Below are 26,497 nucleotides of genomic sequence, written 5' to 3' on the forward strand. Positions count from 1 at the left end.
ATAGCCGACACTTTGCCCGTGTCATGCATTGGGCTACAAGCAAATTTCAGAAGTATCATTTACCAAAATAAAGCCGACAGTACCGTACTACTCAGACTACTGATGTGCTGGGTACTATACTGTAACTTTGCTGTATAATACTACTGTTTGTAAACAGCACTCAAAACACACGTTGCTATGGGGTTGATACCCACTACAGGTCTCCCGAGTCAGCGGGTGCAATCGGTCTATTGTGTTACACATTGTCGTTGGGGTTGAAAGCTACGCTGCCAATCAGGAATTATGGTATACTGTCCTCTGCAGAACAATCACTAAAGACAAGTTGTCTGTCGAATATAAAACGTTCTAACGTGTTGCATGGAGCAAAACAAAAATGACAACTAGATTTAACCTCCATCCATTTGTGGATTTTTGGGTAGGTTGGGAATCCTTTTTGGCAATCTGTTCTTAATTTGTTTTATTTGCGTTCCATACAATGTACATGCAACCTTACAATCAAGGGTTTACGCGCACTATGAACACAAAAGATCTCGAGCAAATAAAGCCAACCTGTTCACAATGCTGTATACAGTCACACGCTGACAATTGGTTCTAAAAATAGGTTTTGTGATATACAAACAACAGTGCGGGTTGCTTGCATGGGTAGATTTCGGTTGATGCTTGGTTTGGGAAAATGTGAATTGGATCCTGATTCTGATCCTGATTGTATAGTAGTAGCCAAGCAACATCTGATGTTTGCGTTATTTGTTGATACCAGTGTATACAATGAACTCGGCAGACTCCAACATCAATATTCTTCAGCCCAGCTAGGAGTTTCTTGCGTTGCATGAAAACAATTTCTGTGGTTCAGTCATCATTGTTAATACATGTACATGAGCTTATGATACTAAAGTACTGGCGATTTGAAGTGACAGAAACGCCGCTATTGTATGTCTTGTCGGATTAAAAAAATTGTGGTGGTGATTAACCGTTGGTGATGAGGTAAGAAAACGTTTTCATCCCTTCATTCATTCTTTCATTTATTTTCCACATTCCTGGTGTTTCAAACTATACGAAAACGAGAGATAAATGTATCGATAGGGTCCCGAAGAAGCAAGTTCTTGTCAAGTAGATATCCCAAGTCTTGTAACCCTGTGAAAATAAGCAAGTGTAAAATTTAGATGTCCAGTTCGTAATTTGGCCCTATATTCTCGTTTGAATAATGAAAGATTCCATGTTGTAAAAGAATATAGGGAATTCCATAACTTGGTGAGAGCAATCCTAGCTGTTGTATTTCTGAAGTGACGTCATCATGACCCCATTCATTGATTTATTATTAGTTTTTCACGATTTTCATGTATACGCATTTGCATGCATACTATCTTCCTGTCGTAATTTCTGAAACTTAACCAAGTCAAATTACTTTCAAATTCTGAGGAAAAACTGTAAATTGCAATTCTATGTAGAGGTTAGCACGATTTGTATTTAAGAACCAAGATAAAGTAATAGTGCAATTTACAAGTATGATCGTCTAATGTACACGGTTACCTTTGCCCTCAGTTCAGTGTACACTACTCACGAAAACACCCGTGCTGCCGCTACCATGTACTAGTGCACAAATGAGGAAAACGCCTGGTGTCCCGCATCTTTATGTTTGGACCGCGGACGCGGTCCAAACATAAAGCAAGGACTGGTCCGAGTGACTGGAACTGTGGGAATCACCCTTTTTAAACATTTGGGCGTGGTTCAGCGACTTTGCCCAAATGTGTATGTTAACAACGCGATTCATGTATCAGCAATCCATGCCAGAATGTTTACTAGGCCTAGTTTCGATGTGATGCTGGCTTTCTAATTTATCGTGTGTGGTCAAATAGTGTGTGTCCGTATCCATGACAGGGACTTCGAAGGCAGAACTGGCGAAAAAATTCGGACCTGCAGTGGCAAGTAAGAGTACCACGTCTATATAAATGTAATAATGATGTGATGTTTTGTTTTAGTGGGTGTCTTTTCTGTTTGGATTAGTCATTGTGTTAATTCTGTGAAAGGTAGACGCAACATTAATCGATTACCTATTCAACCTGTACATGTGATTATGTATCGACAAAACTTAAAAAAAAAATTTTCAGCCAATACATGCATAAGTACCCATTCGAAGCAGGTTGTAACTGGTTGTCTCTCTTCTTGATTGGATATCAGCCAAGCGAGATGACCTGGTAGATGCCGTTCACAAGCTGGGGTAAAAAGGGCAGTTGTCAATTGTTGAAAGTTTCACAATTTGATTCAGGGAAGCCAGTTGTCACATTTATTTTAATATTACAAGAAAAACTTGAATGTACAGAAACCTTGACCCCAATAAGTACCATTGTGTTCAACAGGTACATGCCATAGTGTGTGTTTTCAGGTAACCTTGATGCTAATAACTGCTAAAAACACATGTATGCTCTACTTTTAAATCTGTTTGTGAATTTAATCCAGTTTTGTTTGACTTGAGCATGAAAGTAGTGTCAGTAGCATTTATAAAATGCCTCGTCTAAACTCACAAAGACAGTTAAACCATTGCAAATTATCAGTGCTGTCCGTGTTATATAATGTTCATGATTAGTGAAATGCCACATTCCAGTTGATAAGGCCTGAGGCTTCTTAACTGGAAGCAACATCAAGTGCAATTATATTAGCACTCACCCGAGCTTTTCAAGTGTAGAAAATGACAAAAACAGAGCACTCCCATTTCAAAGCTCTGTGGTTGTTCACAGCCACATTCCTCTATTTTGTTTTAAATATACAAAATAATATGTTGAAATACTGGAGTCTTGGATAGATAATCCCCTTCCCTTTATCTAAGCTGATGTTTAATACATTTTTGATGAGAAGGGTTTAATTGCATCAGTGAAGCCAATGAAGTGTATAGATCAGATTTACTATCAAACAAAAACGATACCATTTTAAATGACATAGTGTGGGGTTTTCGACATGGATTCTATAGTTTTGCGTAAAATCTCGAGAGCTTTTCACATTTTCCTAATTTGTACTGACTGGCCTTGGTGATTTCGCTACAACACCGAAACCATCAATTTTCCTCATTGTTGCTAAAAGTAAAAATCCATTTTAGATATCAGATCCTCAGGTTTGACGCAGAAAGGTTTGTTTTCAGACATTCATTAACAGAGACCGGGGTCGTTTCCACAGCCCCTCTAGCATATCAATCTGACGTTTTCCAAAAGTGGTCTACAGCTAAAACCTTCCAATTTCTCAGAGGCCACAATACCAAATTTATGTAAACAAAATTCTCTGAGGAGTTTGAGACATTAAAATATATACTTTTCTGCCGTCTACTGCATGTCTGCACCATTTTGGGGGGAGTATACTGTGATTTCCAACAGTGAATCCGGCATTTTCGAAATCCAGACACAAATCCATGTGACGATAGTTGAGAGCAAAGGCAAAGATAATGGTACAGGAAAGAGTACGAGTCTTTAAATTAAATAAGGCCCTTCCGAATCCGGTACCTACTTTGGGGGCAGATTTAAATTTGCGTGGGCTACTTATAGCCTGTGGCTGGTTTGCTACTTAGACCTATGTACATGCTTTGCTGATTGAACTTCGAGACGCTAGCATCAGTAGATCTTATTCACAAGGAAGCCAATTTTGATCATGTTTCCTTAAACTATCCTATTCAATGTAATCTGTTAAAGAGCAGGTGCCAGATTACTTTGGGTTTTATTTCAGCGCTTTCAGTTTTATTCAAAGGTGTCAAAATAAAAAGGTTGTTCTCTTTACTTTCAAATAAATGTGACCAACTTATGAATAAAAGGCCAATTGAGTGTTAAAATAATGGAGAGGCAGGAGGCGGATGTGGAGTCAAGTATTGATATAATATATAATATTGACATAATATAATTATTAAGCCATTTGACAGCGATCAGGTGCCAAACGAGTGGCTTGGAGGTTCAAAGCGAGAATTAAGGTAGTGGGGGTTAAGTTTCCTAACGCACTTGCAGACCTCGCACAGTCGTTAAGAATGGCAGCGTTGAGGAAGTGTGGTCCAAGAGCGTGCTTCGTGTAAGTCAGCAATATGAGTTCTGTAATGAGCATTGAGAATTAATCTCCCAAGTCGATTGTGCAGCTTAACAAGTCTCTCAGTATATTGCCGTTAGAACAACTGGACCACGCAATGCTACGATAATCGAATAAAGGCAAAACCATGGCGCAAATAAGCATTTTAAAGATCAAAGCAGGAAGACAAGGTTTAGCGGAACGACGAAGAAAACTTATTTTTGCGAGATTTTCTTAGCAACAAGGTTGAAGTGATCCGACCCTGATAGTGACTCGTCTAGCATAGCCACCAAGTATTTAAAACTACATGTATTGACACGCTCCAGAGTCTCTCCGTTTGAAGTAATTTGAGTATCCTCAACATGAGATAAGCGATGGTGGGTGTCAAAAACCATGAATTTTGTTTTGCTATTATTCAGGGTGAGCTTGTGTTCGTGTAACCATTTACACACCTGCTCCATGCCTGTCATCATTTTATCATTCAGAAACTCTGTGGAGTTTCCATTGAACATCAGCAGTGTATCATTTGCATACATATCTATTTTGCATTGAGGAACAGTAATGCTTGATGGGAGAGAGTTAATAAAACCAGTAAAAAGCAGAAGACCTAGTATCGAACCTTGTGGGACTCCGACTTGAACACTAGCAAAGTCTGATAAAGCATCGTCAATTTTGGTAGCCTGTACCCTTCCACTTAAATAAGACTCGAACCATTTCAACTCAAGGCCCCTGACCCCAAAACCATGTAATTTTGATAGAAAATGCCATGATCGACTGTGTCAAATGCTTTTTTCAGGTCCAGAAAAACTGCACCTGTAATGTTACCAGAATCCATGTTATGCAAAATGAAATCAGTAACATCAAGAACGGTGGTCTGAGTAGATGATGCGGTCTGAAACCCGACTGCTGCTCAGCAAAAAAGTTTATCTGATCGAGGAAGTCACGAAGTTGATTATTTACAGCCCTTTCCAGAATCTTAGACACAAGTGGGAGAACTGAAATGGGTCTGTAATTACTGATCTCATCTCAATCACCACCTTTGAATACTGGGGTGACTCTTGCAGTCTTCCATTTCCGAGGAACAAAACCTGAATAAAGGGATTTACACTTCATTTATAAGACAGGTCAGCGACGGGCATATGGTCGGGCATGCGGATTTCACTAACTTGCAAGAGATGCCACCAATTCCTGTGGCAACAGATGGATCCATTTTCTTAATCTGTTTTTCAACAAAGAGAGCTGTAACTTGCAAAAACATAAAAGAATAAGTATCTGTGCCAAGCGGTGAATTACTGCCTGCAGCCATTTGATCATTGTGAAATGTTCTAGCAAGCTCCTCGCCTATCTTTACAAAGAACGAATTAAAAGCATTTGCCAAGCTTGTCCGAATTAGACGGTTAAGTGACATTGTTTGTATAGGAACTTGCTTCCTTGGCCAATGACCACAGCCTCTTTGAGTTCCTTCTGCTATTCTTGATTTTGTTTTCATAATAATTTCGTTTTAAATACTTGGCAAGATTATTGGCTTGATTCCGTAACTGCTTAGCAGTACACCAATCATCGTCATCAGATGTCTTCTGTTCTCTAGTCTTCATGGCATTCCGTTTGAAGCATTTCTTTGTAACCCAAGGGGTCTTGTACATGTATTTTGTTCTTTGACGAATTTCCTGATAAGGCGCATGTCTGTTGCAGGCTTCATTCAACGTTTGCTCCACATACCCCAGGCTTCATCGATACCAGATACTTTCTCAACAGATTCCCATGGCAAGTTAAGAAACTCATTCAGAAAAAGGTTTTCGTCAGAGTTTTTAAAATTTCTAATCATAGAGACCTTGGTGGGAACAGTAACATTGGCTTTCCTGTTAAGTAATACCATCACGTGATCACTTAATCCTAATGGAACAACTATGGAGGCTGTAATTTTGTCTGGATGCGAAGAAAAGGCAAGATCGATACATGTGCTACTAGTTGGTGCGACTCTCGTAGGTCTATCAACCATTTGCTGAACTTGCAATTCGTAACAAAAATCATCAATTTTAACACGATCAACATCGTCAAAAATATTAAGGTTGAAGTCTCCCACTAAAAGCAATTCCCGACACTCAAGATTAATTTATATATCGTACTTTTAAGATTGAGCACGTGTTGTTCCAGTTTACTTGGGAGGTAAACAACACCTAGCACAATCGGGTTACAGTTCTTCAGGTTAACCTCTAACCAGCAAGATTCAACATCACTTTGAATCTCTGACATGACACGGTACTGAATGGTATTTAAGATATAATATGCAACCTCGCCATGCTTGTCTGGACCCTTACGATCGGTTCGCATTATGGTGTAGCCTTGTATGTGAATTGGAATGGAGTTGGAATGGAAAATTGTCGTGACCTCTTCCTAGGTTTCTGAGCTAGTTTGTGAAAATCCTGATGTTTCCTCGTACGACCACAAACCACGTAGAACATTGATGGGTTTACCGACAGGGAGCGAATGATGGGGTGTTGGGCAAGTTCCGTGGTTGATGAGGATGCGACATCTCCTCCCGTGTTGTGTTGGGGTATAGATGTTGGATAAGGTTTTTCGCGAAAGCTGACTGACCTTACTTGTTGAGGTGAACACCGTCCGAGCTCAGGTGTCTGTCCCTGATGTTACCATTGTCTATGAATCCCCAAGCTTGCTGAAGGGCAGAGTCCTTCAAGAGACAGTTTAGAAGGACGATTTTTTTCTTGGGAGGATCTGGTTTCTCCGTGGCGATATATGATACCAGATAGTGTTACATGCTCAATAGTATTTTCGGATAATAAAGTTTCTGCTACAGACACAATTTTGTCCCGGATCTCTTCTGCGTTATCTGTGGTATTATTTGTGGCGACGTAGAGAATAACCTCGGTGGGCAAATGTTTTTTTAATTTGTTGGCTGGCAAGAGGTGAGATATCAGAAACTTTGGCTCCAGACTTGGCAACGGATTTACACATTTTGTCTTGCTTAACCGCTGTCCTGATATGATCACATGTTCGGCTTCAAGTATAGAATCGCTGTCCCTCATGGCGTCCGTCGACAGCACACTAAAACGACTTCCTGTTATGACTGACAGAGGTTTCGGGAAGGAATTGACGGGGTGTTCCAGCCATTGTCATTATTAAATGGGGCATTGATAGCCTACATTAGAATATCAATGTAGTCTGCTGGTTGCTCTTCTCAACTTCCATGGATTGCAGCCTTTCTCTGTCAGAAGACGCACAAACTTTGTCAGAAATTATTGCAATTTTGACTGAAAATTTCTCATCAAGCAATTTGATGTCCTTTCGCAGCTGATTGACAGCTTCAAGAATGGTATCGTGGGTGACTCGATGGCTCTATTATGTGCCGTAAGTGAGGGTGACATGGCCGTCTTTTCTGACTGCCCTGCAGTAAACCTCAGGCAAGATTGTGGAAAGCCTTGACGATGACCAAATATATAGAAGCAAAGTTCCCTCAAGTCATCGGCTGCATTTCTGGTGATCGTCTTGTTTTCAATTTGAGATCAAAAATACTTGCACTGCTGTTGACAATGGACGCTCTCGCCTCGTCGCCATCTTGTTTGGCTTCCTCTAGGCATTTAGCTTTTGCAGATTCAAAACGTTCTTGTCTTGCCTCAAGGAGCTCGTCGAGAAAAAATCACTGACTAGAGTGGTCTTGGTTGAAATTGCTGAAGCCTCAGTAATGTTTAAGAGGATTGCCTGGATTCTCTTATAAATTTTGGGGAGACTTTTGAGAGCTCTGTCATGCACGCCCATCACGTCTAAGTGATGTTCAGACCATGGGGTTGTATGGTGTGGCGGCGTTTGATCCTAAGCTTCTCCACATTGAAGCGAACAGCATCTTTACGGCGCCCAAGTGATTGTATGCCCAGTAAGATCATGTCAGACATAGAATGGTTTGGAAGGTTGAAGTGGTGGCCCACTTCGTTTGGTGTTGACTGTCGATCTATGGCCATAGAACCGCTTCTTGAGAGTGTTCTTAGTCGCTCCAACATACTGAACACTGCACACGCTGCAAGAGGTGAGATATATGACATTAGAAGAGCTACAAGTGATAGTGCCTAGTGCGTTTGGTTCTGTGGGTGGTCCCGGAGGAGTGTCATTGTAGTCAGTAAGCACTTAGCAGCATATCTCTCATAGGAATAATTTAAAATAGAAATACATATATCTCTATTCCGGGAATAAATGTTAACTTGGCACGTTTAGGAATAGAGATACGCGGATTAAAATGTTAAGTTGCACGCTACATACGCGTGACATAATGTTCATGCACATGTGCTAGGGCGGATGCGATGATTTCGACGTCTCGATACTGCAGTGGTCAGTGTCCACACTCAGCAGCGGAAGTGATGAACAGAAAATGTCACTAATTTAACGATTGTACCTTTTAAGTGCTATCAGTACTAACAAGATCGATGCAATTTAACAGAAAATCGCCACCCTTGCGTTGGATATACCATTTTGGTAATTAAAATACTCGTAGACACAAAAATGGCTTTGAATTTTCGTGCACCTTTGGATCGATACAATTTTGGGGTGATACAAAATGACCTGGTTATAAAATGTTTTATTTTTAAAATAAATGTCTGAAATCACTGCATTAACCCTAACTCCCTAGGGTGTGTGCAAAATCATATTAAATTTGAGGATTCAGGACTGTCAGGGTTCATTAAGGGTGAATCTTTAATTTGGTGCTAGATTTTTGTCTGAGCAATTGTTTTTGCTATTAAAAATTAATTGATAAAATTAGTGAAAAATTTTGCAATTTCGATTTTTTGGTTGTTAGAAAAGGGTCCATAAAATCCACTTTTTATACTGTTCTGAGATTTACCGTTATTTAAAAATCTTACTCATGGAGGAAAATTTTGCGTTGTTCGTGGTGTCGTGCTTAGATCCTTCCGAAATTTATTTATGCTTCTGTACTTTGGTATTTTACGAGGTCAGTCGTCGAAAATAACGCCGTCTGCTCGCACGAAAAACCGTTGTTGTCCGCTTGTAACGAACTGTGTCTCTATGGGGCATGACCATACGTCCTCCACGTTCAGGATAGCCCTCCTCATCCAATTGCCGTGTTTTGACGTAACGAGCATTCCAGAAAGAGCACTGTGTCTATTTAAACGTTGCGCGAAAACAGTTACAATAAAGTGACACACATTCTGGGTGATAGACTTGTTACGTTGCATGGGGGAACGTTTCTCAAGGGGGAGGGGTTACCGTTGTGCAGGGGACATACTTACCCGGACACTTTTACTGGGTGAGATCGGGGGAGGGTTACGTTTTACACCGGCATGTGGTATTATGTGTGCGTGCGTGCACTTTGTCGGTATTTAAAGATATTCCGATTGTCAATACCGATTGTATAGGCGTTGCACAGCAATGATTGATTGGCATCCATCGAAGGACGCTGATGAAGACCGGCGTACGTAATAAATTCAACAAGATTGAGCGTCCCAGTGACACCAATGATTAGAATAATCTGACATAGTATGGTATTTCACATTACTATAAGCCTTGATTTTTTAGGGAAGGCAACTTTCAGTCATAATTTTCAATCTGAAACTGGTGTACCTTTTTCCTCCCTTTTCCAGAAATAATTTCAACTGTATGCCCGCCGACATCGCCATCTCAGAGTGTAAGTACGACTGGGCCGACATGGGAGACGAGACATCGAGCCTGATAACAATTCACAGTCGTTTTGGATAAGTGCAGTGTCGACAAAAGGCCAACAGAACAAGCAGATTTTGAGCTGCTCGTCTCATAATTACATGTACTAGGATAAACGCTAGTTGTTCACGGTTCACATACGGAAACAATCAGTACCGGTACTATAACTCTTGTTAACCTGATATGCTAGCCATGTTCGACGCTTTCCATGTTTACGAAGGCATCTGTAATTGACGACAAGACAATCCGATTAAAATCCCTTTCATGAAGAGCATCGCTTTGACCAAAGGCTAATCTGGTGATTAACTAACGCGGTGCGTGAGCCTTTAAGGGCAATTGAAGCAGATCAGGTTAAAGCCAATTAGCCTACTTTTAACCCAAAGAGATCTGTGCAGATTGATTTTCTTGGTTTTACCAGCTTTTCTGTACCTCACCGGCAAGTATCCGGATGTTGCACTCTGCAAAAAACACTTCATAATCGAACCCTAAGAAAAGTTACTGCATATGAATCCTATGTACTGATGCCAATATTTTATTTTATTTTTTACTTAATCGCAACTTTGGAAACCTGAAAAGATGGCCTCAAATACTTCAGTGAAACTCACTGGTGATTCTGATCAAGCTGACCGAGGGAAAGGTGCAGCCGCAGCTTGGGAAGGAAAGACGTCCTCACTTATCCGAAACAGTTCGAGAGTTTCGGAGAAGGATGAATTTGAAAGGGACTCAGGAGATCTCTCTGTGTGCTTCTTATGTGAGGGAAATCTGAGGAATCCAAAACTTCTTCCTTGTTTGCATTCGTTCTGCAAAGACTGCCTTTTAAAACTGGTCCGAGAAAATGAAACATCGGCTCCTATTCCGTGCCCACTATGCCGCGATGGAAATTCTGCAATTATTGACGATGTGGAGAGGCTCGTAGACAACACTTTGATGTCGTCACTACAGGAACTTAAAATGGTGAAAGGTGAGCCCGACATGAATCTAGAGCAAGATGATATAACTAATTGTGAAGTAAAGTGCACCTCATGTCGCCGTTCGAATCCAGCAACCTGTCGCTGTACCTATTGCCAAGACTTTCTTTGTGAAACGTGCAGACTATCTCACCAGAGATTGAAAATTTTACAGCACCACGAATTGATTAAACTAGATGCATGGATACAACAGACTTCAAAAGTTGAATACAAGTTCTGTCCTCAGCACAGTGGAGAGCCCATATCTTTTTACTGTCAGCCGTGTAAGGTGCTAGCATGCAAGGACTGCATCGATCTCGACCACCAAAATCCACATCATAACACATGTTCTTTGTTGGAAGGAGCAGTATTATGCCGACGCACAATTGATAAACTTCTCACAGTTTCGAGACAGACAGAAGCAAAATTCAAAGGGGCCTGGGAAATTTTAAATTCCATGAAAGCAGAGCTTACAGAAACGACGAACAGTTTGCGTCATGAAGTTCGAGATGCATTCAAAAGCGAGAGAGACATTCTTGATGAGAGAGAAAAAGAGTTCCTGACTAAAATTGACGTCATCGAGAAGCAGCGAGAGGACACTGTAAACACACATATAGATCGAGTAGAAACTATTCTCGAGAAATTGTGGACAGCATTTGACATGGCAGAAATTTTAATGGAGAATGGAAATGATTTTCACGTCCTTAGCTTGGAGCCAATCGTTTGTAAAAGGCTTCAGTCACTGTACAAAATGAGCCCTGAGCTCCCCAACTCCAATCTGACACTAATTGATCTAACGGAAGAACAGAAAACAGACCCAGAAGAGCCAAACTCAGTCCCCCAGGCCCAAGCAAAAGATATGATAGACACACCTGTTTGGGAACTTGAAACAAGTTTAGGAGATCGAGGTAGCGGAAAAGGTCAGTTTGATTGGTGCAAGGGCGTGGCGGCTTCTCTAGACAGTCACGCTGTTGTTGCTGATTGGGGGAATGATCGTGTACAAGTTTTTGACGAGAAGCGGCAATTTGTATGTGTCCTTAACTCGACTAATCATGAAGAAGGCAAGCTTTCAATGCCTCATGACGTAGCTTGTCTTCTCGATGGTCGTTTTGTTGTAACTGATAAGTCTAACTATGCTAAAATTTACTGTCCGAAGGGAAACTTTCTGGATCGGTTTTTGACACTTTCAGAGGATGACACTCCAATGTCGGCCGTTGAACTTAGCTGTGTTACTGTAGACCGGCGCAGTCGCATCCTGATTGGTGACTGCAAACGAAATTTAATAACGGTTCACTACGTGGACGGAAAGATAATAAAAACTATTCCAGCTGTAGGCCCTGAGCACATAACAACAACTTCCAAGGACCTTCTCGTTGTCAGCTGCCCACGAAAGCAGAAAGTCCGAGTGATGAACCATGACGGGCGATTTATATTTCAAATAGAAACTTATGGAGCTGGCGAGAAGTTGAAACCAAGAGGTGTTGCTTGCGACGATGAAGATAACATTTACGTGGTTCACAAGGAAAGGGGCGGAGAAAAATCTGTCCACGTATTTGACAGCAATGGAGAATATGTTGCTTGCGTGGCCAAGAATCTCAGAGAGCCGTATGATGTTGACATTGCCCCGGGGGGCAGAGTTATCGTTTCCGACGATGATGCGCTCAAAATCTTCACACGGAAAGACAAGGAGTAACAGTTATGACCATGTCATATAACATTTTGCGAATTCAAGATCAATCGAGGTGAATTTGAGGTGTATTTTTACAGTGCCCGCGCCAGAGTTGTGTTTGCAAGAATGAAATCCCTAATATTCCCGAAGAACCATACAAAATGTCGCCCCTCCAAATGATGAAATCTCATCAGAAACTGGACAAATTGAGTGTGACTTCACTGTGGACCAGAAAGTGTAGTGCAAACAAAATAACGGAGTACGTGCGCGTGTTGGTTCACGTCCTGATTCTCACTCCAATGCCTTTTATACACGCACTTGTGCGCGTGACGTAATCACTTCGGTACTATATCCGGTTCCTAAGTGTGTTGTCACTTCAGTTTAAACTACGCCAACTGCACATGCACAGCACATAGAGTTACATGCCTTGATTGCCGTTTACATGGAACCGAAAGTTAACGCGCAACTTCAGCGAACTCCACCAAATGGTTGTATTTCTGCGCGCGAGCTCATATTTTGTGATCCCGTGGGTTTTTTACAATAAGACATACCATAATCAGGAGGCTTCATAGAAATATTTCTATAAATCCCGAATTTGGGACTGATAGTTCCAGTTTGGGGTATTTCTTTCACAAAAAACCACAAATTGCGGACCTATTTTGGATAGAGGCGGGCGGCCACTACATTCAGAAATGTGAGCTCAGAAGGAGGAGAAGAAGACTCAGAAGTTTTACTGCTATTTTTGGGGGGGAGTATCTTCCTTCAAAGAAATGAAATTGAAACGAAGAGTGATCTTCTGGCCAAAATATTAAATTTCCAGTGAAGAAACGGAGGCCAACCTCTTCACGAGAGTCAACAGGCAGCGCTATTTCGGTCCGATGTTTCACTGTTTTCTATGGGCGCGTATTTGTTGTAATGCAACCCAATAGAGTACCGAAGTGAATACGTCACGCGCACAATTAGTGTGTAAAAGGCGAGAACGCGAGAACCAACACTTGCGCGTACTCCATTCGTTTGCACTGCACTTTCTGGTTCACAGTGACGTCACACTTCGGTACTCGGCCTGCAAATCGTTAATTGCGCGTCCGCCTTTGTGACGAAGTCACGAACTGGATAAGCATTAATACAATGGAAGCCCTATCAGTGCTGCCTTAAGCGCGGACTTGCGCGCGTGCTTTGTTCCCCCCCCTCCCGAATGGCCGTCCCGCAGCAACCTCGTTCCGATGGAAACGATCTTGCCGCACTATGTTGGCTCCCACCAAGCCTTGCACGATTTAACCCCTAGTTTTGTGTAATTTAAATATTCCACTAGTTGGGATATTTTAATTAGGACTTTAGTCAGCGTGTTAATGAGCGATACAAATTTACGCGTGCATGATGTCAAGAGAAGACGTTGGCGCGAAGGTGCAGATCTTGAAATACGCATGCGACTGATTTTACGATCATGTATATTCATCCACAATAGCCAATCAGTGTCATTTTCGTATTCTACACGACTAGTGACTAGAATGTGCACGCAGAGTCCACGGAGTCGAGGATGGTCCTGCAGCAACCCCGACTCCAAGAGCTGCGTGCGCGTTCCTTCACTAGCCCCGGTAGAATGAGATGTCTCACGGTGAGTGTGACATGCGGATATGTCGCCCTAGTGTGATCGTTCTGGGTCAATAAACGGACAGTATCCAAGACAGAAGTATGACAACCCTAATTTAAATATCCCCCAAATTTAAATTATACAATATCAGGGGTAAGATCGCGCAACATAAGGTGGGAACATGGCGCAGCACAATAAGTTCAAGTTCATGTTCAGATAAAGACGGAAATCATACTGTAGTACTCACAGACGTCATACACCCAGAACTGTGGGGGCCGACGTCCGCTCCCACGAACCCCACAGTATCAAGCAAAAACGGGCCAAAATCATGCCGTTTTCAAAAAAAAAGTTCAAATATTTCCTGATCAGTGTCCGAGAGGCGAAGACGATTCGCGACCAAATGGTTGACTACGGCTGCGATCGACAGACAAAAGATGGAAATTGGCTGCAGTCGCTTCCTCACGTGAATGTGTAATTCTTAGCCGTGCTGGATGAAATGAGAGTCGGCGGCGGCGCGCTGGAGGTCACGCTGACCAATCACAGGGCTCCTCATTATTCATGCCCAAATTGCAGGAACGACAAGCAACAGCCGTTGGGTGCAATGATCTTTGTCCGCATCCACGGCCTCGACAGAAAGTCGAAGAACGAAGGTATGTAAGCTATCTTACATGGACCCCGGGCGGGGGGGGGGTGGAGCCGCATTTCAATGGGTACACAACTAGAATAAAATCCCTGTTCGTGCCCTGTTAAACGTCATAAAGAGCCTGTGGCGTAAAGGGCTCTTTTTCTGAGGAGCGGAGGTCGTACCACACAGTTCTGGGGTACAGATGCCATTGTTTCTCAGCTGCTAAATTTTTCCGTGTAATGATCGTCGAGTGCAGATGTACATAGCAACAGGGTTTCAGTCGTCTGGTGCGGACATGCATTTTGGGCCTTCACTTTAATAGCTACAGTCCTGTGGACTTACACACGTCCACAGGACGTTTCCCCTTCTCTGATAAAGAAGTTCAATAGAGGCATTTTGGGGTGTAGGGGTCATCTGTCGGAAGAGGAATAGTCAAGGAAACTTGTACAAAAAGCCAGCTGAAAATCGTGTTCCCAGTTCAAGCAAAATGAGTATTTTCACTGAGTTTTCTTAACTGCACGAAAAGAAAGGAATGTCCACAGTAGGTATGTAAGGTAAGTGTGGGTGTGTTACATGTGTTTGACCCAGGCCACGGTGAATGACCTCACTGTAGTCCACAATATAGTAGTTGTAGTTGTGTGTTCCGGAAGTTTTCTGTAAGATTACGTTATTTCTAGTTGTCTTGTAAGATTAAGTAATGCTAAAACGTCTATTTTAAGAGGCTACGTAATGAAAAGAAATTTCTAGAAGAGTTGTAGGCTATAAAGGACAGACTCCGGCAGAAAACGCATGTTCACCCAGCACTGCCGGTGTATCAGTTCAGAAATATATGGGATTGTATGGGGCAGCGCGTGACAGGGGTAGCCATGATCCGGTCCTGTCCACCGCAATACGGCTTCAAATTTTGACCAAAAGAGGCAGCGGTGGAGAGCCGTAGCCAGTGTTCAATACTTGTGCATGCCGTAGTCTCACATGGACAAGCCGCACCCAGTTTGCCAACATAGAGTACAACATAAACCGTTGAAAATATTTCTTGGAGAGGTCTTCCTGAAGATATATCCCACATATATATTTCCAATCCAATAGACGTTTGTAATGACACACATGATGAAGCCAGAAGTGCAAAAGTTTTTTAAGAGATACATGTATTGAGCCATTTCATGCAACAGTGTCATTAGAAATGAGTATCGTTCCTTGACATACCATAAACTGAGTTAAACACCATTTAAAACCCCACTAAGTTCTGCACTATTCGAATATCAACTGGACTTTCGGTCAAGCAATGTATTGTTGCAACAGAATAAAATCACAGCGAACCTGATTTTTAAGTTCGTGAACCTGGCTTAAAAAACTTTTGCAAGCCAATGGCCATAAAGATGGCCTTTAGTTGAATGATGGTTTCATATTTATGTGTTTCACATTCTTGTGAAAACCCAGATTGCAAGAATATCATGATTTGTTTTGCACGAAGAGAGGAAATAAACGAATTTTCACTGCTCGAAAAAGGCTACTGCATATTTGATTACATAAGACATTGATTGACAAAACAATCCATCAAACATCTTGTTTCCATCACAAAAGCTCACAGGCGTTCCAGTGTACGACCCTGAACAATAAGCAAAACTAAGTTGAGGAAGGAAACATACGTGCCTCGTCGCCATTGGCACGATCTTGCTGAGCCATGTTGGTTCTCACCAAGCCTTGCGCGATCTAACCCCTGGTACGTGTATTTTATAATTTAAATATCCCAGTGATTGGGATAGGCCTATTCAAGTTAGATCCATTGATCCCCTTTATATAGAGATCAATGGTTAGACCATTGATCTCCATTATAGGCTGGATAGGACATCGCGCATTGTTTGTGCACAAAATGCGCGGCCGAACAATGGCGGCGCTTGAGGAGGGTAATTTGATGCTGTATACTGTGCATTTCTGGTCAACATAACCTTTATCACATGGGATGATGGCTAAGCCCTCGGCCTCCCTCCCGAAAACAAGCCAAAAATAAACGGAAAATCCAAGAATATCATTTCCGGAAATAACTGACCATCTTCTTATTAACTAACCCATTCGAAAGCGATAATGTTAACCTGTTTTTGTGTGTCTGTTTTTAATTCCTTTTTAAAACCTATTGTCTACGGTCTCGCTTTAGCAATATTTCCACTTTGGGTCTTTGTTCAGTGTGTAAAACTTTGAGAATTCCACCTGGACATGCAACAGGTTTTGTCAGTAAATAAGATGTCCAAACTGTCACTGTGCTTTTCCGTCTGGTTTCGATGAGCCAAAACTTAAAAAATCATCAATAAAATGATTTTAATTTTACACACTCTCAGAAAAAATTGTACTAAATAAAATTCATTCATATATTGAGTTAATTCTATTGAAAACCGCTGTGCGGCATACGGAAGTGTGAGAATCTTTTCTGTGAGCACAAAGTAAGTGCAGCTTTAAATGAGCGACTAAACTAACTTCCTGCCGTTTTTAAAACAGACACTTATTAATCAGCTCAAAAAGTTGAGTTCACAACCTGACTTAAAGATTTACATTTAACAACTACTTTCCGGCATAAAAAAGTCAGTTTTAACTGAGAACGAATAATTTTGTTCTGTAGACAAAGTTTCTTTCATTGCGTTGACTTTGAATTCCCCTGTTTGTGACTTCATGCAACAGAAACGTCAGCACTCTGCTTCTCACTTTGGTTTCATCTCTGCCCCGAAGAAGAATTAGGTCACTCATATCACATCGTCTGTCACACAATTTTGCTTCAATGCGTCTGCACATCCTACAAACCCAAATCATGGCTTTCTTGGAGATGTTTCCGGTGTAACCTGGGGAAAATAAACGACATATTAATCATTCAGTTTTGAAACATTGCTAATAAGTATTTTAACGGTTCCATCTTCGGTATAGTGAAGTCTCAAGTACTGAGCCTGATAGGCTCGATACACTGTCATAAATTTACTATATAGGCTTTAAATCAAGCATTATTATACAGTACAAGGCATGCAGAAATATTCTGAAAGTGCGACTCACATTTCAAAAGATGCTCCTTCCAAACTCGATTTACAATTAATCTCTGGCAATTCACTGCTGCGCACACCTCATCCATTATTCTTTCCAACTTTTTTCCATAACAGGGGCAGAATTCAGCTTTTCTGGGAAAAAAGTCCAACTAGTCATTGAGTTTTTGAAATCACTTTTGCCAATAAGTAACATTTCCGACGGTCCCAACTTCGAGATAGTGAAGTTTCAAATACAAAGCTTAATAGGCTAGATAGACTGTCATAAATTTCTTACTAGGCCTGTATAGGCTTAAAGTTAAGCATGATAAAGGACAACTTGAGAAACTTTCTGAAACTGAAGAAGTGTGACTACATTTCCTTCTGTTCCTTCTCCCAAACTTGACGTTGCTCTCCGGCAATTCTCTGCTGCGTACACCTTAACCATTACTCTTTACAAATTTATCCATTCCAGTTCAGTTTTTTTTCGAAATCTGACAACTGAAGCACAAAAACTCCATTTGAAAGTACACGCAACGAAATTTGCAACTCTCGTTATTTACCCTCCTAAAAATACGCATACGCGGGACGCGATTTGGACGCGATGTCCTATCCAGTCTATACAATGAAGATCAATGGGTTAGACCCTGGGTTAGACCTTTAGTCGGTGTGTTAATGCGCAATGCAGATTTACGCGTGCGTGACGTGTTAAGAGAATACGTGGGCGCGAGCGTGCAACTGTTGAAATACGCGCGATTGACTTCACGTTTATGTATCCGGTTCGTAAGTGACGAAGGCGGACGCGCCACGATCTTCAGGCTCCCATTGGACAATCGCTGAAGTTGCACGTTAACGTCCGGTTCCATGGTTCGAATAAACGGCGATCGATGCACGTAACCCTATGTGCAGATGAAGTGCAGTGGGCGTGGTTTAAACTGAAATGACGTCACACTTACGAACTGGCTACTGCCTATCCGGTTTGTAAGTGTGACGTCACTTCAGTTTAAACCACGCCCACTGCACACGTGCACTGCACACATGGTTACATGCATTGATCGCCGTTTATGTGGAACCATGGAACCGGAAGTTAACGTGCAACTTCTGCGGTCGTCCAATGGGAGCCTGCGAATCGTGGTGCGTCCGCCTTTGTGACGAAGTCACTTACGAACCGGATTGGTTAAAGAGGAATTTCACGCGTGCGCACCACCTGCGTGCGAACAGGATGGCCACGTCGTAATGGCATCTAATTATTAGTCCTGAATAGCCAGTCAGCGTTACACGATCAGGGGCAAGTGAAGGAACGCTCACAACTCATATAGTCGAGGTTGGTGTTCATGACATGACGTGTGAGCTAATCTCGAGTCCATGGGCTGCGGGCACGTGCTATCACTAGCCACTGGTCGTTTAGATTCCAAAAATGACACTGACTGGCTATCCAGATGAATATACATGAACGTAAAATGAATCGCTAGCATATTTTAAAAGCTACACGCTCGCACCCATGTATGGGAATGAGGTTGTATGAGCACATACCCAGAAAAACAGACTCAAGTGTGTAACCACCCTCTATCGGTGGATGATACACTGCCATTGTGCGCAGGCTTGGAACACGCGCACAACATGAACGCAGTCCAGGAAGTGGACTAGTCCAAAGCTCGTTCCCATGGGCACGACTTGCCGCGCCATGTTGATTTCCAGCATGCCTTGCGCGATCTAACCTCTGGTATTGCGGATTTTCAGTCACGTTATTTTTGACGGATGTGGTGGCTCCTTCAAAGTCTCTGAACGTTCTGGCGTTCGTGAAATTGCTAATAGAAAAACACAGATTCGATTCATTGTGCGCTTCCTGAAATGCCTTTGCCTGCCATGGGATGTCACGTGAAAAAGATCCCTATCTGGGAAATTTAATTTAAGACTGTGGTCAATATAGTCATGTACAACGCAGATGAGAAGAATAAAACACTAGATGGAAAACGCGTGTGGGCGCGAGCCGTTGCTTATGCAGAAAATCTTCTTGCTGTGCATGGACGCGCAAAAACGTCACATGAATGAGGCCACGTGCAAGGACAAAATAGTAGACGTATAGTAGACCCCACTGGGTGCGTTCGATTAGCTTACACGTGTAAGTCAAACTTACACGAGAGCGTTCGTTTAGCTATCACGTGATCCTTGTGCCTGCCCTGGTGTCAGCCACTACTACCCCGGCTGGTGAGTGGGTCTCTGGAGGGTGCACCACTACGAATAAATTCCCATAGATAGCAGTGATAAATCGCCATACTTCACAAATATTTTAAAAATACTCACAACTCTCACAGGTGTTCAGGCTGCACAGAAAAATGATGTTCCAGATGTCCTCTTTCATTTTCCTTTCGATTTTCGGGGGGTTGACCAATGAATTTTTGAGAAATTTTCACCTGAAGCAGACCACCCCTAAAATGCAGAAAATGTCCCTGTCCAGAAAAGTAGCCATTTTGAAAAACCCTCCCTCGGCAAAATGGCTCAAATAGTGCCACTTTCAAACCTGATTGCATCCAAATTGCTCAGAATTGGAAGCCCCGAGTCCGGCCCAGAGGTCCAGTCTCATATTTCTTGAATTCCTCAGTTCCATGGCTCTCAGGACCCTCTAATATAGAATATTTTGAGTGTATAGCTTTTATTAATGAGCTCAGCGGACATATTTCTGGCCTAATTACCAGGGTGCACCCTGGAGGCTGCCCGAGTGTAATGACGTCACGCATGGACTGTTCGTGCATGGACGTATGTGATGGAACGTGGCGGGGACTTGACCTTTTTCCCAGAATGCCTTGGCGAGTACACTGCAGCGTTCGATTACCCTCATTTCGAGGCTTCCCTTGCGTGTAACACTGGTGTATTCAGGGAAGCTTATCGATCGCACCCACTGACAAAATGATGATTAGCCCAAGGAAGTCTGATTGGTCAATCAATTTTTCTGGGCCAAACTTAGGTTTCGTTTTGCCGGCTTAGATATACTGATACTAAGTTTTCCCAGTATGAGATGCACAACAGAATAAAACTATGATACCAGGATGTTATTTAAGTCTGTCCACCTTTCTTACAAACTCGTATGTGCTTTTGCTTAGCAGTATTCAAACCTACCACGGAGTTCAATACAATGACCCTTTAATTTTCCAGACTGTATCTTCGATATGCATTCATTGACCAACTGTTTCAAGCAGAACAAGTTGTGAATTTCGGTTTTATTTTGCTGACCTTGACACTTGGAAGAATGTGTTTATTGTTCAGGGTGTGGACAGTGTTCTCCACGGACGCAACATTGATTTTATGTTGGCATGTGTTCACTTCAGTCTTCACTTGCTCAACTCGACCGCTTGGCGATTACCGGTGATTGTTTCGACGGTAGTATTTCAAACGTAACGAACTCCTTTTTTGCCATAAGCTCCGGTAGTCTTTGAGGATGAGACGGCCGACATAACTTTCTCTTCGTCACACTTAACAGCATTAAGTAGGAAAATACATGTAGTTGATGCAGAGCCCGTCATACCAACCCCCCCCAAAATTGGATCCGATCACTGTTAGCTTTGTACGGAAGCGTATAAGGGCCACTTGCAAAGAAATCGAGATACTATCTCGCCGCGGCGAGTTATAAGAGCTTGCCGCGGCGTAAAATTGATATCCCGCCGCAGGTAATATTGCAATAGTTTCGTAAGTCCTATTCAGCGCACTGTAATGTTTCTTAAGGATGAAATGCATTGAGATTTGGTTTTACATTGCTAATTGGAACAAAAATGGATGTTACATTTCAACAAAGCTCGTTTTCCAACACAAAGACAACGAAATCTTATTTGTGGTGTGAATTTCCATATTCAGATGAGGGGTAAACTGTTTTTAATTTTTTCCTACATTTCCCAAGTGCCATACAGAAGCAAGCGGACTTGAAAGTTACACTTGAACTTTCATCAGTCGAAATTTATTAATTCATAGTACTTAAAATGCAAAAAATGGAGATAAAAAAACCAGTATTTTTAGAAACGTTACGCATGAAATACCTCACATCTTTGGACATCCAAAGCATTTTAAGTTACTTAGTGCCCTAATCTCAAAATATAGTACGAGTTCAAACGTGTCCTGCGCACCGAGCCGAAAGTGTCGACCCATGTTGAGATATTAATTAATATAACTCCATCCAATACGTTCATGACAAAAAATATGTTATGTGCAGCGCCCTGCGCTGTGTGGGTGGTTTGTGACAAGTAAACGCATGGATGTGAGATCAAAGGGCCTGGTGATTTCAATCCAGTTGAAGAAAAAGTGTGTGTTAGTTTTCCTTTCACCTTCATTTCATTTTTCTTTTTCCTGCAGAAATCTCCTCAATCGAAGCAGATTTTAATGTTAGAATGATATCCACATCGAGATTTGGTCCGAAATGGCAACACAAGTTGGCTAAAAGTGTACATGGGCGTTGCCAGAAAAATGTGGGGGGGGCAGGGCCAAAATGTCTGGTAAAAATGATAACAAATGATTTCAAATTTGACTAGGGACAAAATAAGTGGTCCGCTGACCCATGAAGAAATTTTGAACGTTTTGAAGAGTACCCCAAACGGCAAGTTTCCAGGTTCAGATCGATTTACTTTTGAATTCTACAAATTTTTCTTCTCTGATTTATCATGGTTTCTTTTGCAGTCTCTCAATTTCGGGTATGATACCGGTAACCTTTCTGTAACTCAACAGCTCGGTATTATGACTTTGCTTCCTAAATGGGATAAGCCACGCCAGTTTTTAAAAAATTGGAGACCGATTTCTTTGTTGAATACCTCGTATAAATTAGCTTCTGGTTGTATTTCAGAGAGGCTAAAAACTAGCCTCTCTGCAATTATCCATGAAAACCAGAAGGTTTTTTTTAAGGGACGCTATTTTGGGGAAAATATTCTCCTAATGTATAATTTGCTCAATTATACGGGGATAATAATAGTATTTTTGGTCTTTTTTGTTAATTGGTTTTGAGAAAGCTTTTGATTCAGTTTCTCATGAATTTATTATTGAAGTTTTGGATCTTTTTAACTTAGGTTCCTCTATTCAGACATGGTTCGAGGTACTTTACGGTGGTGCGACCGCCTCGGTGTTCGTAAACGGTTTTCTATCAGAATCATTTAAGATTGAACGGGGTTGTCGTCAAGGAGATGGTTTAAGTCCTTATTTGTTCCTTTTGTGCGCTGAAGTTATGGGCATGCTTGTCCGCAACGACAACATTCTCAAGGGTATTTTAGTCGAGGATAAAGAGTGCAGGATTTCTCAGTATGCTGATGATACTGTGTTCTTTTTAGATGGTTCAGAATAGTCTTTCGAGAGAGCTTTTGAGATCTTGGGCGATTTCGGTAATATGTCTGGTCTCAGAGTGAACATTGACAAATTGTGTGGATTGGTGGTAACAAGGGGCGTCAGTTTATTGGGTTGGCCCTGAGGACAGTTTTAGAGCCTTGGGTATTGATTTTAAAGTCAATCTTGATGAAATGATTTCGGTGAACTACAATAAAGTGTTAGATGCTACTGCCACTTTTAATAGTAGATCCCTGGTCCAAGAGAAGCCTTACGGTTCTGGGTCGAGTCACATTAGTGAAGTCTCTCATTTTATCTAAGTTCACTTTTTTGATCTTGTCTCTCCCAGACCCACCCCTTGACATCAAGAATCTAAACGGTATGCTATATAAATTTATTTGGACGGGGGTCGATAGAATCGCAAGGAATCAGATGATTCAAGACTACAAGCATGGCGGTGTAAAGATGGTTGATTTAAGTTTATATATAAAAGCTTTAAAGTGTACATGTACCTGGATTTGTAGACTGCTGAATAGTAACAACCCAGGTTGGATACCTACCTTTGTTTTATAAAATGAGTGATATCCAGAATGTTCTGTTTAGTGAAGGCGGCCATCTTAGCATTACTCGTTTTTTTTTCATCGAGCGAGGTATCCAAACTGTTTTTGGATGGATGTTTTTAAAGCTTGGAGTTATTTCGCTCAGTGTCATACTGCTTCTCAAGCGAATGAAGTACTTGCCAATGTTTTGTGGTATAACCATAATATTATGATTGGTAATAAATGTATATTTCATAAACACTGGGCTAAAAAGGAGTTAATTTTGTAAGCGACCTGTTAGACAGTGAGGGTCATTTTTTAAGCTTGGACGATCTTATCAGAAAATTTGACGTCAAAACAAATTTTTTGGAATATGGTGGAGTCATTTATGCAGTTAAAAAATCTTTTCGTTGAATGGTTGAATTTATGTAGCGTACCTTTTCTTTTAACATTTGATACTCAATTGCGGTGGTTTCAATAACTCATAGAATATTGGCTGTAAATTCGTATTTGCTGAAAATTGGTAAAAGGGATAACGACTTGTGTTCTTTTTGTCAAGCTGAGAGTGAAACTTTGTTACATCTCTTTTGTACTTGCGAGGTCTTCACTTTGTTTTGGAACCTTATCAGTGATTGGTTGAAATAAAACCGAACATTCAGATGCAGTTGAATCACAAAACTATCCTTTTCGCAACTACTTATAATGCCAGGAGTGTACGTGTACTTAATTTAATTGTTTTGCTTGGCCGCTTTCATGTCTATAAAAGGAAAATGAATAGGGGCTTACCATCTTTTGTATTGTTTAGAGACGATTTAAAAAGATATTATGCCTTGGAAAAATTTATTTTTACCACCAATGGAAAGTCTGTTAATTTTAACACTAGATGGGACCCTTTCTCCTTGCTGTTTAATTAATTAATATAAATTGACTACTTGTATGTTTTCTTTTTTTTCTTGATTTCATGTAACATGCCATTGCAACTAGAATAAAGGCCCGGAGTGAAAAACAAAAACACAATATTCCAAACGAGGGAAATATACATAGATCTAGACAAGAGATCTTTAAGGGTTGATTAGATTATCGAAATTGAAAAAAAAATTATGGCACGTGTGTTTCCACTCAGATTTCATGAAGACCTTTGCCTCCCACCCTCCCCACCCCGTGGCCCCCTTCCCCCATCCAATGTTGCGTTAAAGGCTGGTGTGCGCCCATGGCGATCCACTGCAAATTGGAATGGGGGGTGGAGGGTGGTTGAAGGGGAGAAGGGAGGAATGGGGGGGGTGTGGCAGGAGCCTGAGTTGCGTTACAGCCTTGTCCGCGCCCATGGCGATCCACTGCAACATTGGAATGGGGGGTGGAGGGTGGTTGAAGGGGAGAAGGGAGGAATGGGGGGGGGGGGGTGTGGCAGGAGCCTGAGTTGCGTTACAGCCTTGTCCGCGCCCATGGCGATCCACTGCAACATTGGAATGGGGGGTGGAGGGTGGTTGAAGGGGAGAAGGGAGGAATGGGGGGGGGTGTGTGGCAGGAGCCTGAGTTGCGTTAAAGCCTTGTCCGCGCCCATGGCGATCCACTGCAACATTGGAATGGGGGGGGGGAATGGGGGTGGTTGGGGGTGCAATCTAAACTGCCCGAGTCAATGTTATATACCCAGCAAGAAATGAGACCGAGGGGTACCCCCCAACATGTCCAATCCCTATACACATTCCAGACTATTGTTACTTACCACATCCCTCCAAGATGTCTGAAAGGAATTCCCCAGATTCCTGCGAGACAATGACCAACACAAAGCAGGGGGGGTTCTCTCCGTCTCATACCTTGCTGCATATGTATACAATGTTAACGCACACTGTCAAATATTTATGTTTATTAGACACATTGGTTTCTGGCAATTCTTACAAATCATACGGGCCTGTCTACGTTGGGTTCTCGTACTGCAAACTACACAGTTTCGCTTTGGGCCTCGCTTACTTCTTTTGGGATAATGTCCACTCAAAAGGAGTGCAGTTTCAGGGGAATGTGGAGTTGAGTTGCTCGTCCTGCAGGTGGACAACTGTTCATCAATGACCTGGACTCGGAAATCCAAGCTAGTGAGCGGACGCTTTGTAGGGATGCTGCTGTACGCGATGGTAGCATTAACCAAACAGATATCAAGGATTGCCAAGAAAACGCGTTTCCACCATTTCAGGGATCTATGATGATGTGTGTAGCACTGACACGTTTGTGATGCCCATGTACTTATTATAATCGTTGATGACGGTAGGTCTGTGGATAGTACGACGCCCGGTGGAACTTTTTTGCAACGAATGTCTTTAGTGTCCCTTTTGCAGTCGCCATAATTAGTCGGCACTGTTACACTTTTTTTTTAGCGTCCTGCCAAACAACACGTAGTTTCCCCGCTTTAGCGAAAAACTGGGGTGGATCATGTCGGTTCATGGGGACCTTCTTAGGGTTTGCACTGTGTGGAATGCCGGCTGTGGTATAGTGCACAGTTCCACGAGCTCCAAACCCTAGCTGGGACAACTTGTGCACTAGCCAAGAGCGGGGCTAGTGTACCAATTGTCTATGAAAACAACATGTCCGTTGTTTTCCAGTCTTTTAGTAGGTCGACGACAACTTGGTCTGATTCTGTAAGGTTGGGTGGATGGTTGGCTTCAGCGTAGGGGCCTACGCAACAGAGTGCGAGATGATTTGGTCTGATGGAGCCTTGGATCGAGTAAACACCTTCAGTCACATTTGTAACCGGTTTGAGACTCGTTCAAGGAAAAACATTTGAAGCCATATTTGGCCGACTTGCGTGGTATGCCCTGTTAAAAAACTTTATCATAGTCTCATCCGGTGAGAGGTTTCGTCCGGGCTTATAAATGCTACGAAACAACGGAACTCCAATGTCCAGTAGCGGACGAACTTTAGACAGTTTGTCACGGTCGTCTGCTGTGTTGTCGGCAATGTGGAGAAATCGAAGGAGTGCCATAAATCGGTTGCGAGACATTGTCGACGGATACAAAGGACTTCAAAGAACTTTGCACCTGGACCAGTACACTGCGTAGCTTGGCCTTTTGTTGATGCCCATCGAGAGCAGCATTGCGACAAAGGCCATCATTTCAGGAACATCTGTTGG

The 26,497-nt window shown here is 42.1% G+C and overlaps 1 protein-coding gene across 5 annotated transcripts; it reads left to right on the forward strand.

The window, feature by feature from the left end:
• Positions 1-618: 618 nt before the first annotated feature.
• LOC147799594 (protein meiotic P26-like) lies at positions 619-17,589 on the forward strand. Of its 5 annotated transcripts, XM_087134805.1 has the most exons (4): positions 619-981; positions 1,876-1,923; positions 9,639-9,682; positions 10,291-17,589. In XM_087134805.1, the coding sequence occupies exon 4, from the start codon at positions 10,291-10,293 to the stop codon at positions 12,352-12,354; it is 2,064 nt and encodes a 687-aa protein (XP_086990931.1). In that variant the 5' UTR covers positions 619-981; positions 1,876-1,923; positions 9,639-9,682; the 3' UTR covers positions 12,355-17,589. The 5 variants fall into 5 exon arrangements, with proteins under 5 accessions (XP_086990931.1, XP_086990929.1, XP_086990930.1 ...); XM_087134803.1 differs by having other exon boundaries at positions 9,639-16,445; XM_087134804.1 differs by lacking the exon at positions 1,876-1,923 and having other exon boundaries at positions 10,291-16,445.
• The last annotated feature ends 8,908 nt before the right edge of the window (positions 17,590-26,497 follow it).

The sequence above is a fragment of the Acanthaster planci genome, linkage group LG03, assembly GCF_054643075.1.
Source record: "Acanthaster planci isolate LZ-2023a linkage group LG03, COTS_SCS, whole genome shotgun sequence".
Taxonomy (NCBI): domain Eukaryota; kingdom Metazoa; phylum Echinodermata; class Asteroidea; order Valvatida; family Acanthasteridae; genus Acanthaster; species Acanthaster planci.